Source organism: Dreissena polymorpha, chromosome 15, assembly GCF_020536995.1.
Source record: "Dreissena polymorpha isolate Duluth1 chromosome 15, UMN_Dpol_1.0, whole genome shotgun sequence".
Taxonomy (NCBI): domain Eukaryota; kingdom Metazoa; phylum Mollusca; class Bivalvia; order Myida; family Dreissenidae; genus Dreissena; species Dreissena polymorpha.
Genome location: NC_068369.1, coordinates 16,703,589 through 16,717,476, shown reverse-complemented (window position 1 = coordinate 16,717,476; position 13,888 = coordinate 16,703,589). Strand labels below are relative to the sequence as shown.

The 13,888-nt window shown below is 35.2% G+C and overlaps 1 protein-coding gene across 10 annotated transcripts; it reads left to right on the top strand.

Annotated features, from left to right (window-relative positions):
- The first annotated feature begins 554 nt into the window (after window positions 1-554).
- On the top strand, window positions 555-12,987 carry LOC127861016 (heterogeneous nuclear ribonucleoprotein A3 homolog 1-like). Of its 10 annotated transcripts, XR_008040020.1 has the most exons (13): window positions 555-696; window positions 1,851-1,980; window positions 2,223-2,448; window positions 2,780-2,900; window positions 3,155-3,365; window positions 3,755-3,835; window positions 4,244-4,291; window positions 4,805-4,831; window positions 6,057-6,143; window positions 6,518-6,604; window positions 9,500-9,560; window positions 11,476-11,542; window positions 12,641-12,987. XR_008040020.1 is itself a non-coding variant. In XM_052399368.1 (11 exons), exons 1-10 carry the CDS (start codon window positions 685-687, stop codon window positions 6,559-6,561), a joined length of 987 nt encoding a protein of 328 aa, XP_052255328.1. In that variant the 5' UTR covers window positions 555-684; the 3' UTR covers window positions 6,562-6,604; window positions 7,030-7,799. The 10 variants fall into 10 exon arrangements, 7 of the variants coding, with proteins under 7 accessions (XP_052255328.1, XP_052255330.1, XP_052255329.1 ...); XR_008040021.1 differs by lacking the exon at window positions 6,057-6,143; XM_052399368.1 differs by lacking the exons at window positions 9,500-9,560; window positions 11,476-11,542; window positions 12,641-12,987 and adding an exon at window positions 7,030-7,799.
- Window positions 12,988-13,888: the final 901 nt, after the last annotated feature.

Sequence of the window (13,888 nt, the reverse complement as noted above, 5' to 3'; positions counted from 1 at the left end):
TAGTTAATTTCAACAAGATCTAGATGCAAACCTGTACCGATCTTGTTCTTTTAACATTCCCTCTAATTCTAAGTAGTTAGATCATTAGAAAGTACGTGATATTTTCATGTTCAACATGGTAACAACACTGGCTCAACGATAATATGCGGAAAAAGCTTAACATATGGCCCCGATGTGATCTAGCACGAATCAAGTAGTGTTAAATAGCTGAAACATTTACTTATACAAGCCAGTCGTCTGTAAAAAACGTGTTAAGAAATGATGCGACTTGACACTGGGCGTTAATTCTCTTTTATGCCATGTATATTTTCTAAGAAAATCGAATATTCGTTTAGTGTTTTACATATCCGAATATTTCAGACTGTTATCGAGTAATCGGATACTCCAGTTACAGTTCCCATCCCCAAAGCTACTCATTTCTTTGTCCATTCATCAAATTTGAGCGCCCTTTGTCTGGATCAATAATTACTTATCGGCAATTTCCGTCATTTACTTCGCTGATCTAACGATCAACGCTCCGACAAATAACGCAAATTTCCGACCAATGAATGAATTTGTATCTCATTAATTCAGGATCAAACCGGAATACTTCGGGCACGCGCCCTTTGTGTTTCATTGGTTAAAATAGCGCGTCTTGACATCACGTGGTTCTTTCCATTTCAACCGGCAACACACGGCAACATCATGGATTACGGAGTGAGTAAAACATATTTTATTTCTGTGTTTTACACTTTTTACCTTGATATTTTTATAACCAAATGTTAGTAAATCGTTATTTTTATCATTCGTCATGGTTGTTTTCAACGATCGTTGCGTAAAAGATCATAAATTGGCTTTAGCATTCTGACCTCGTGTTGCATTGGGTTTTAGCTTGTGCGCACTGAAAATGGCGAGCATGCGCCCATTTTAAAACTTCAGTGTTTCATGAACAATCCTTTTAAATTTCATGTAACGGAACATTCAACACTGCAATGTTTTGCGTAAATTAAATTGTCAACTTATTTAGTGTAGAATATTACCAATTAAAACTATGCGATTTTCATGTTCATACATAGTTAAATTTGTAATTTGTTGTGCGAGCGTTGAAGTGAAACATTGTATTGATATTGATTTAGCAAAAAATATAATGCAGTTTTTTTGTCGAGTCATATTGAAAAAAGGAGTCAAAATGGATTGTTTTAATCGATATAGACTAATGGTAAGTTTTTATTTTTATCGTCGAAATGGTCAATGGACCAAATCTGGATTTTTTCATCAACAGAATTAAATATTTACACATCATGACACTTATATTAAAATCGTATAAATAAGTGTCATACATTGTTAGACATTAATAAAATTGGGATAAAATACAATTTCGGTTTGGGATCGGGTCCGTTTGTGTCGGGCCTTTTGTAAGTAGCACACAAACCCCTAAATTGAAGTGATTGAAATGCTGTTTTCCATTGTAAGGTAGTGGAGGGCACAATTTCTTGTTTGATTTCTATGCTTTGGCATAGATCTTTTTTTTGCACTTTCATGTCACTTTGATGCCACAATTGCAATATGTTGTCTTACAATGCAAGTTGTTTATTGAAATCACTCAACACCAAATCAGTTGAAGTTTGTGGCTTTGTGATGAGTGTTATTTAATTGTAACTGTAGGTTTAGATTCACATAGCTTGAAATGATTACAAACTAAACAAACTATGCATAACAGGATGATGTATGTTACAACCCGACACCAACTTCGTACTGAGGGACAGTTACTATCTAGTAATTTTCTCCTTAAGATGAAAGCACAATTTTACCATAGTTTACCTGATATATGTTGAAAAGCACTCATTATTTTTTACACTTGTCTATTTCAGTCATATGGCAATGGTTACAGCAGTGGAGGCGGTGGTTACGGAGGTGGTGGTGGTGACTACAGCTCAGGTGGTGGCAGCTACGGGGGCGGTTATGGTGGGGGAGGATACGATGGTGGTAGTGGATACAGAGGTAAATATTGTGGATGAATTAAACAAAAAATAAAATGAGTGAGAAAAATCCCAGCGTATCTATGCTGGGCGGACTGTTAATTTGCTTGTTTGATGGTCCGGCGAATCCATCGCAATTTAAACAGTGATATTCCTTGATGTGCTGATGTTAATGGTAATATGTTAATGATTTTTTGGTGATAATAGTGATTATTCTATGCTGTGATGATAAACTGATGATAATGGTTGTTATTGTGTCTGCAGGTGGTAGAGGCCGTGGAGGGAGCCGAGGTGGCGGCAGGGGTGGAGGTCGCGGCGGCAGCAGGGGGTCACAAAACGACTACTTCAAGGACCCAGAGTCTGAGCCTTTCAGGAAACTTTTCATCGGAGGATTGAGCTTCGAGACCACAGATGAAAGTTTAAAAGAACATTTCTCACAGTGGGGCGAGATTGTTGACTGTATTGTCATGAAAGATCCAGAAACAAAAAGGTTAGCTACAAAATGTACAATTAAATGGTTTGTCAACTTGATCGAGTATATTCATAGCCTTTTCTCTCTGTGTTGGGAGTTTAAATTGACTCCAAAAAGGGGAAAAGAAATATTGTTTGACTTATGTATTTAACATAGAAATTTTTATGCATGATTTATAAGAAATAATAGTTGTTTGGCTTAGTAGAGACTACTGTTGGTTCATAATGTAACCATTTAAATTATATCTTTCATAAACTTGAAACAATATTCTGTGTTTTGCTCTCAAATGTTATTTGAAATTTTGTGCCAACTGTTAACTTTTATCGTTAAACATTAAAATATTTTTCAGGTCCAGGGGATTTGGTTTTATTACATACAAAGAGGCACAGAGCATAGAAGATGCCCAGGCTCACAGACCACACAATGTTGATGGCAGAGAAGTGGAATCCAAGCGAGCCATGCCCAGAAATGTAAGCACTTGTTTGTTTAATGGTGATCATTTGTTCAACCACAGTTTTTTTTCAAAGCAGAATCTTATCATTTTTTTGTATGCAGGCATGTCCCATCTTTGTCAATTTATTCTGTTCCATAGTTTCTGCCTTGAATGATTTTGATGCAAGTGATAGTATGAAACTACACCAATTACACCCATGGAAACTTCCAGCAAGAGCTTTGACACAATCTTTTGAAATTCCTTGCATTCACTGAGTTTTGTGTTCCACAGTCTGACGGCACAACAGAGTCATCAAAGGCGACCAAAAAGCTGTTTGTGGGTGGAGTGAAGGACGGAGACACAGAGGACGACTACATGAACCTGTTCAGTCAGGAGGGTGAGGTGGAGAAGGTCAACATGGTCACAGACAAGGACACCGGCAAACAGAAACCCTTCTGCTTTATCACCTTTGTGGACACTGATGCCACAGATAAATGCGTCTGTAAGTATAGCGCATTTTTAAAGAAAATAGTTTCTGTTGTATAAGCGTGATAGATAAAGTGATAGGGTGTAAAGCAGTCGCGTGTTCAAAAATACAGTATAGAAAGTGTCAAAATAATGAATCAATGTGCGAGAACACAAGTGATAGTCAGTATTATAACTTTTTTAGTTGTTTGAAAACAAATCCAAATATTTAATTTTTAATACAAACATCAGTTATCAATTGGCTTAGCTTGGAAGAACAATAATTGCATCTAGTCAATACGCTCTAGTTTAGTTTTTGTGGTATTACTAGGAATTTTTTTACTGTATTGAACTCTCAACTAGTAGTTTAACAAAAAAAACTTCAACAATCTTGAATTAATTATAAGATATGAAAATCTGTTTCAGTGAAACACGAGTTTGAGGTGAATGGCCACTCGGTACAGGTGAAGAAAGCCGAAGAAAAGAACCAGCAGGCTGGTGGTCGAGGTAAACACATGAAAATATCACTTGTGCTTTTGTGATGGACAAATATATACCAGTTCATGATGGAAAAGAAATTGACTATAAACATGTGGCTGCATTTATCATACTCTGGAAAGATACTTAAAAAGTGAAGAAGTCCAGGGTTTTCCTCTTTTTTGGGGGGAATGGGTCATTAAATTAGAAATTTTGTTGGGAGTTATCTTATGATCATTTCTAGTAGTAACATGATTTACCAAGTAGTGTAATGTGTATAAGATATTAAGTATTTTGTTAATGTTAATTCGCATTTTGCACACAACAATTAAGAGGGTTGGGTTCTGTGAACAGTCCACGAGACAGTTGGAGAAAAAAAACACTCAAAATTCCTTGAGAATTCGACTGCCACATTTTTTTGTCTCCTATGCTTTGCAGGCGGCGGCAGGGGAGGTCGTGGAGGTGGTGGTGGAGGCAGGGGTGGAGGTAAGGCGTTGGGCATCAGTGGGGGAAATAGCAGAATGAATCGGTGCAATAAATGCAGAGTATATAGGCGCCTTTTTGGGACATTATTGAAATCAATAAAAATTATGTTGAATTTGGACATTGAGTCTTGCAAAAATGACTTCTTAATTAAGGGCAGAAATCAAGAATGAATATGTGAGTATTTAAAATGTAAGATTGTAGTGGCATTAGTTTCATGTGACGACTTGCAGACGTCATATTGAGCAGTTTTCTTATTCTTGAAATGAACTGATAGATCAAATAGACATATTCTGTAAATTGTTGGATTGCTGATAACAAATAACCTGACTTACTTAATTTGTCGCCATGAAATCTGAATTTTTTAGCCAAAATACTTAAAATATACAGTGTTATATTCTGCTATTAAAAAAAAGCATTTGAGCAGCCAATTAGATAATTCATTCCCTATTTTGGCTATTGGTAACGCCGATGTAGCCTAGGTAACTCACAGACAGCTTTTATGCTGTATTGCAGGTTACGGTGGTTCTGGGTTTGGACAAGGTAGGTCATTGTTTGCCTTGTTTCCATGTTTTCTTTGCCAGGAAAGGGCTTTGAAAGCCAATGGGAAATGCAGAGATGGAATATTTCAGATTTTTATGCGAAAAAATAATGCTAATGTAAATTTCCATTTTTGTTATCTGCAGTTTCCATTTTTTCCTTGTTAAGAGTTTTTTAAATGAATATCCGCACTTCTCTTTAGCAATGTGCTTACTGTAGGGTTTTTAAATGATTTTTTTATTGCTGTTTAAATAACACTTTTATTATGTGTGAGTGTTTCTGTCTGATGCATTTAAAGATACTAACATAAAGTCTACTCTTATTTGAATGGATTATTTTTATAAACATTTATTAAATCTTTCTAAATAATAGACAAGTGGGAATGCTAAACATAATAGTCTTATTTGAATGGATTATTTTTATAAACATTTATTAAATCTTTCTAAATGACAGACAAGTGGGAATATAATATATATATGCATTTCTTTTAAATGAAAGTGGTTCCTCATGAAATGTGCACTCTTATCACTAGTTTTGCAATACCTGTTTTCTTCACATTCGCTTTAACGTCTTTGAAGTCCAATAAGCTTAATGCTTAATATGCAATTATAACCCTCTAAAAGCCTGTGCTCTTTTCCTCAGTACATGGGGGGCTGGTTTTAAGAAAACCCCTGCTATAATGGTTATAAAAGACTGTTCAAATGATGTTGTTTACCAACTTGTGTCATTGATGAGAGAAGTGGGTTTATAATTTGGTATTAGATGGCAAAATTGAATGAGCATAGTTCCACATTTTCTTTATGTTTTGGACATGAATTTGTTTAACTGCTAAAAGGTGTCAAGGCATGAATTATGTTTATAAATGTCATCTCACTCCTGATTGTGTTGTGCAAATTAACATTTTAGGGAAGTTTTTTTAGTCATTTTCCAGTCAAGTGAATTATGTGGCCAGTTTGTTTCCCTATTAAGTTCAACTAATTTTTGGTACCTTTCAATGTGCTTCGAGGAAAAAAGCTGAATTCTATCTTTTCCCTTTTCATTCATTTTCCAGTAATGCAAGATTAGCATCAGTTTGTTTCACATCAATTTCCTGTTTATATCTAAGTTATGTGAATGAAGCGGCCAGTTTGTATCACTACTATGTTAACATGACATCTACATTCCCCTCTTTCATTTCCCAGTCATGGGCCAGTTTCTTTCACCACCATGTTTGCTACCTGTGTTTCAGGGTATGGTGATCAAGGGGGCTATGGAGGGGGGCCAATGAGGGGATCAGGTTACTCACAGAGGGGATCGTCTGGACCATATGGCCAGGGTGGGTAGAATTTTTAAACTTTGAGCATTTTCCCCTGTTTTTTGGTAATTTATGATGTTTGGAAAATTGATGTCTGCATGAATAGTTATTTGATTTATATTGAGATTTGTCCCATGTTAAGTTTATTTGCACATATTTGGTTAAGTGTAAAAGATTTTCCATTATTTTGATGTTTTACAACTAAGTAAATTGTGTCCTGAGTAGGCCACTGTAATGAAGAGTGCTGTGCAAAAATATGTAAATGTGTGAGCTCTAAAATTATTTAAAATAATATTTCAATGCTGATGATTTACGCTTAAAATAAAGTTAAAGAGTACAGCTTTCTTGATCTTGAATAGTAAACTTTTGTTATAAATACCATGATTTCATTGCAGGTTATGGTCGTGGTGGTGGTCGCGGTGGCAGCAGCTGGCAGTAAAAGTGTCTACGGGAATCTCATCACCATTCTTTCTCTGTATCTGGTATGTGAACCCCTCACTCCTCTCTTGGTTTCATGCCTTTTCAAATATCCATTCCTGATTTCGTGATAGCAGACTTAATTTTCAAAGTTAAATATTCCTGCTATATTCTGATTTCCGCAAATTGATCAACAAATGTTATTTGATTTACAGTCATTTTTATTTAGAATTTTACAGATTAATTCTCTAATATTGTATTTAACACGAAGTTTATTGGAGTCTAATGATTTAGAATTGAAATAAATTCAGTACTGTATGTCCCCATAAAGTGAATTTTTAGTTATTTCTTGAAAACAAAGATACATGCAATTTACTCAATAATGTGGAGAAAGTTTTATTGAATATTGACATTAACGATTTTCCATAAATTTCCATTCCACCGTTTCATGTTTGCTGAATGTTTGACCCTGATTTTCACTTCGATACAGGCAATAGTAAATCGGGGAATCTGTGATATGCTAGGCAGACAAGACAAGGCAAAATGCTAGGCAGGCAATATCCAACCCTAACAATAGGCAGGATTCACTACTTCCATCCACATTGAGAATTTCATCGGGAGAGGCATTACTTTCCCTTGTCCACACACTATCATTCTTGATAGGCAGGGATAGTTCTATGTATATATATAACCACCCATGGTTATGTTGAAGTTTAGAAAATCTTGATTCATCGAAAAAAGAAAATACTTGCACAGATTTTTCTTAAAAGATCTGTAGGAAGTAAAGTTATAGAAAATGTTTCCAATTTCTGTATTCTGAAGACAAATTCAATTCTTGCTGGTACCTTCGTACCTATGCTACAGAATAAAGTGAAATATATGTTTACACAGTGAAAATAGATGGATTTTCGAGTGTTAAATTATATATATATATATATGCCATTATGAATTTCTCCGGAGTTCTGAAGAGTTATCATGTTAGAAGAAGGAATGTCAGCCTAACTTGTGATTGAAAAATTAGGGTTTTATTCTTGAATGTTGATGTTTTATTTCTGTTACTGTTGCCAGATACACAGTGTATCATCGTTGTCATTTGCCATATTGGTCTTACATGTAAATACATCAAATAAACAATTTCCCAGGATCAACGTTAGACATTCTAGATGTGTGTTGTTTGTTATTGTACTATTTTGTAAAATCATTGATAAAAATCTTTAAAAATCATGTTCACTTTAAATAAATGAATAGAACAAAGTGAAATGTTGTTTCAGTGTTCCACATCTAATTTCATGAAGTATGCGGTTTTTCTCGTTGGTGAAAGGCTTATAAATTTCAATTTGTCTTCATTCTATGAAAAACTTAATCACAATATTATTTACATGCATATGTTTGTAGTAAAAATGAATTTGGGATTTTATATCTTTTGGAGTTAAAAAAAAGCTTTTCTCTCGCTTTATATTGAAAACTAAACAATGCAATATCCAGTGTGCAGGATCAATGGGCCTTATAAGGGTTTACACATGGGCTTGACAGAATATAAACACACCAGCAAAGACTATATATCTCTGTTTGCATAAATCTTCAGTGCATAAGACATTTTTGCTTGCAATTTGTATTGATATCTTTAAGATTTTAGAATAAATCATTATATACTTTTTAAATGGGTGCCACAATTTTGACAGATTGAGAGACTTGTAAACAAACCATGCACAAAAGTAAACAAACCATGCACAGGAACACATAGAATTTTTGGCCAAGAACACGGGCTTATTAAAGCTTTATTGGTTTTTGTCAGCTCGGGTACTTCTTAAAATATCTCTGGTACTTTAAGTATATTTTAATGTATCCCGGGTTCTGAAAATATACTAACACGTATCTGGTCAATTTCAACTGTAACAGAGTTTTTTCCCTGCCAAAAAAATCAATTTCATAAAACAACTTTATAAGAATTCACTTCGGAAAAAATGCCTCAACATCATTTTTGTAGTATGATTTGATAATATAGAGATCATTTTACACAATATTGACATAAATATGAGAATAATTGTTTAAACTAAAACAGCGGACAACGAACAATTTAGCATTATAATTCCTGGGTACATTTTAGTATATTTACTGTACCCGGGGTATACTTTAAAGTAGTACCCGAGCCGACAATGACAAATCAATGCTTATTCAATTATAAGTAATTCTTGCGTATTTCACACCGCCATAAGCAGCATTAGTTTTTGTATGCTCCAAAAATTCTAAAGAAAAATTTGTTTTAAAAAGTTATTGAAAATAAAGCCCCACCAACCATTGCGTTTGCATCCGTTTCAGTGTGGACCCCTCAAAGTCAAGTTTTCCTACACCCTGATGTCACTTATGATTTGAAGTCACTATTAATGTGACCCAAAATTCCCATATTTCTAGTCGGTATTCAATAAGATGTTCTTAAGGACTAAAAGTTTTCATTCTTGGAAAGCTTATTAACTTCATGTTTTATTGAAATGTGAAACTGTATATTTTAATTGACGAAATCAAATCACTGAAATTCATGCATAAACCTTGGTACTTTGCTAGACCTTGACAGTCCATATTTCGCAATTCTTCCACAAGTGTGTTGTTTAGCAGGATAGAGGAAGAATAAATACTAGATAGCTACGAAATAGAAATAAACCCCAATATTAGGAAGGTAGGAAAATAGTAGGTAGATCTTTCTTTAGCATTTATTTCAATTAAATAGATAAAGTCGCCATATTTATTTCACGAACAATTGTTTTTGTGACTTGATAAAGGATTTTTATAATTTCTAAAGTTTCTATATTTTGCATAATTCTGGTTGATTATCAATTCTTATCTCCAAAGCATATTCAAAATTTAATATTGCCTTGCCAAATGTGATTAAATTTAAATTCATGGAGTAAATTAATTCTTTGACAACATTTAATTTGAGCTATGAATATTATTTCAAATTGTAGGACTCATAACAACAGGACTGATATGTTGAAAAAGAAGAAGCAGTTCTCTGGGGGAAATGAGGTTAATAGTAAATCCCTTTGTTTATAATGCAAAATCTCGTGGTTGTAGAAGATAACTGGAGACTACAAGTATGAAGATCAAAAATGATTTGATCCCCAGTCTGGTGACATAAATTTGCATGGCGATTGGCCATGAAATCATTTCTACGACTATTGCCCCCTACCGCTGATTCAATTCGGGCATTTGTCACTATAGCATAAGTATGTGCATTTAGTTAAAACCTATTTATTATACCCCATTGGTAATTGGGGGCTATATAGGAGTCACTTTCGCAGACAGTCTGTTGGCCGGTCTGTCCCCAAATTTCATCAGATCTTCACCAAACTTGGTTATAAGTTTTATCTAGATGATGTATAAGTAAAGTTTGAATATGGGTCATGCTGTGTCAAAAACTAGGTCATGGGGGACTTGAGTGTGTTTTAAACAGAAAGTTTGTCCGGACCATCACTATGGCATCTATCGTTATATTTTAAAATAACTTAGTACTTTTGTTCACCATCATGGGACGGTGGGTCGTGTGAAAAAAGTATATTGATATCTCCAAGGTCAAGGTTACACTTTGAGTTCAAAGGTCAAATGCTTGTCCGGGCCATAACTTTTCTCATTTATTGTGAGATTTAAAAATCATTTGGCAAATTTGTTCACCATCATTGGACGGTGTGTCGCACGAAAGAATTACGTCAATATCTCCAAGGTCATGGTCACACTTTGAGTTCAAAGATCAAAAATGGCCATAAATGAGCTTGTCTGTGCAATAACTATGTCGTTCATTGCAAGATTTTAAAATCATTTGGAACATTTGTTCACCATCATTAGACGGTGTGTCACGCAAAAGAATTACATCAATATCTCCAAGGTCAAGGTCACACTGTTTTTTCAAAGGTCAAAAATGGCCATAAATGAGCTTGTCCGGGCCATAATTATGTTGTTCATTGCGAGATTTTAAAATCATATGGTACATTTGTTCACCATCATTGGACGGTGTGTCACGTGAATGATTACATCGATATCTCCAAGGTCACAGTCACATTGTAAGTTCAAAGGTTAAAAATGGCCATAAATAATCTTGTCCAAGCCATAACTATGTCATATATTGTGAGATTTTAAAATTACTTGGTACATTTGTTCACAATGATGAATCATTTGGACAATGTGTCATTCGAAAGAATTGTCAATATATATCCAAGGTCACTTGGGAGTTTAAAAGTGAAAAATGGCCATAAATGAGCTTGTCCGGGCCATAACTATGTCATTCATTGTGAGATTTCAAAATGACTGTACATTAATCTTGTTCACAGTCATTTGACGGCATGTTATGCAAAAGAATTCAAGAGTGCAAAGGTCAAACTGACCATAAATAATAATGGCATAATTTTTAAAAATTGCCATAAATTAGATAGTCTTGTTTTGTTAAGACGGCATGCAAAATAGTCTGTGTCAATGCCCCAGGTTGGGGTATACGTCACGTCTGTGACAAAGCTCTAGTTTTAGCTTGATTGCATCGAAAGCCTGAGTGTTATTGAAACACTAGTCAGTTTTCTGGGCCTAGGACCAGTACTTTGCATCTTAGGGGATGATCTTAAGAACGACCCCACAGTTAGGATTGAACCCGTGACCTCCCATTTGCTTGGTGGACACTATATCCATCATACCACGGTAACATGTGCACTAAACTGGTTTGACAGGAATGTGCGAATGGGATATTACAGCCATTTTGGAAACATTGAAAATCTAATCAAACAAAAACTAGCAATCTTTCTAATGTAACGTTTTGACATTTTTCAAAATGTTTACTGTATCTGTTCTCATTGCCTTCTAATTTCATAGAATGAACCATTCTGTCTTCAATTTGTTTAGAAATGAAAGTGTGTGTTTGTGGTTTATTTGATGTGTGTTCCTTATTTTTGGTTTTTAGTCCAACCATTGGTGTCGGTCAGCTTTTGGTCCTTTGGGTAGCCAGTTAACACAGGGCCAGAAATTCTGTAAGTTTGGTTATAGTTTTACAAGTGTTAATGGCTTGTAAAGTTAAATGCATAAGGGATATTGAGATTCTTGTTTTCTGATTTCGTAACCTTTTCCAAATATCGGTAAAAAAAAAAAAAGCCTTGCATATTGGGGGTAATGTAAACATACAATCCGTTGACAAGAGCTCTTTCAGAATAAGACTGAAAATATAACTTGAACATTTACCTGGCACTCCCATTCATACAATAAAAAAGTATTATTGTACTTATGTAGGAAAATTAGCCAATTGCACCTTGTAATTTGTATACCAGTAACCTTTAAATCGACTAATTACTTGTTAAGATTTAGAAGTTTTTGGAGTTGCAGTGTTCCCAGAACAAGAATTTCGGATTTGTATGCCCCCCTTCGATGAAGAGGGGGTATATTGTTTTGCACATGTCGGTCTGTATGTCCATCCGTCCATACACCAGATGGTTTCCGGATGATAACTCAAGAACGCTTAGGCCTAGGATCATGAAACTTCATAGGTACATTGATCATGACTCGCAGCTGACCCCTATTGATTTTCAGGTCACTAGGTCAAAGGTCACGGTGACCCGAAATAGTAAAATGGTTTCTGGATGAAACTCAAGAACGCTTATGCCTAGGATCATTAAACTTCAAAGGTACATTGATCATGACTCGCAGATGACCCCTATTGATTTTCAGGTCACTAGGCCAAGGTCACGGTGACCTGAAATAGTAAAATGGTTTCTGGATGATAACGCAAGAACGCTTATGCCTAGGATCATTAAACTTCATAGGTACATTGATCATGACTCGCAGATGACCCCTATTGATTTTCAGGTCAAAGGTCAAGGTTAAAGTGCCAAAAAACGTATTCACATATTGGCTGCCACCACAACCGACAGCCCATATAGGGGGGCATGCATGTTTTACAACCAGCCCTTGTTTAATTGTTAACTTTATTGCAATTGAAACATAATTTCTTTTCCATAAAAAGTTCTGGAAGAACGTCCAATTTTGTGCAAGTGTTTAGTAAGTTGTACTAAGCTTTTAATCATCTCGGCATATTGCTCTCTCAATTTGTCACATAATGCTTGTTTCTTTCATAGGATGGTCTCTCAACTGGATGCCAGGCGCTATCAGGCTAAACAGAATGGCAACATGTCTTGGATCACATGGTTTCCACTACTGATGCCGGCTTGGCAACGACTATTATGGAGTTGCTAGTCATCAATGAAAACCCACGAAATTCCATACTTTGCAGAAAGACTAAGGAATAAATATTACAATGTAAAATTGGCGTTTGGTGTAGGAATCGACAATCGTGCATTTGCAATATACCTGTACCAATTTTATCAACAAATGTTAGCTCATTTACAAAAGACCATATTCATATAAGATTACTTACAATGAATGTGTTAAATATGCCTCCTTTGTAAATAAAGTTTTAAACAAATGTTTTATTGTTCAATCAAGTTTTTATTTCTAGGTCTGTTCTAAGAGGTCTTTATCAACCTGTTATGCGTATCTGGTTGTTTGAAATGATGACAGATTTTCCTCCCCTCGGATTTTTATCTCCCGCCACAGGCGGAGAAATATTGTTTTGGCGTTGTCCGTCCGTCCGGAGCCATATCTTGGAAGTGCTTTTGTGGATTTCATTGAAACTTTGTACGAGTGTAAATATGGATAAGAGGATGATGTACGCCAAATGGCATTGTACACCGTCTGTTAATAACGAAGTTATGGCCCTTTGTATCTTGAAAAAAATTGCTTTTTTGGTGCGTGTCCGGAGCCATATCTTGAAAGTGCTTTGGCGGATTTTATTGAAACTTGGTATGAGTATATATATATGGATAAGAGGATGATGCACTCCAAATGGCATTGTACATCATCTGTTAATTACGGAGTTATGGCCCTTTGTAATGCTTTTTTGAGTGTCAAATTTAACACTTGTGTGTCCAGAAGCATTTTTGCGGGCGATATCAATTAAACGAATTTGCTTGTTTTTACATGTCACACCCCTGCGGATTTCTAACAGTTATAGTAAGTTAGTAAAGACGGGCGCCTTATTTATTGCTGACAGTTTACTAACTGATAAGATTTTGATCATGTAAGGCATGCAGGTTTTGCAGATTCTCTATCTGCCATTAATTTGTCATGTTCCATTCCAATCTGTGCATGAAGAAAACGTAAGGTATATAAAGGGCATAAATAATATTGCATAGTTAATATAATGCTGTGATATAACTTTCTGTATAATACCATGTCAAAAGATGGAAGAACAGGCACATGTTTGGAACCTAGCCTTTTAATAATTAACAAATATAAGTGTTGAACACTATTCAAAGCATTCTGAT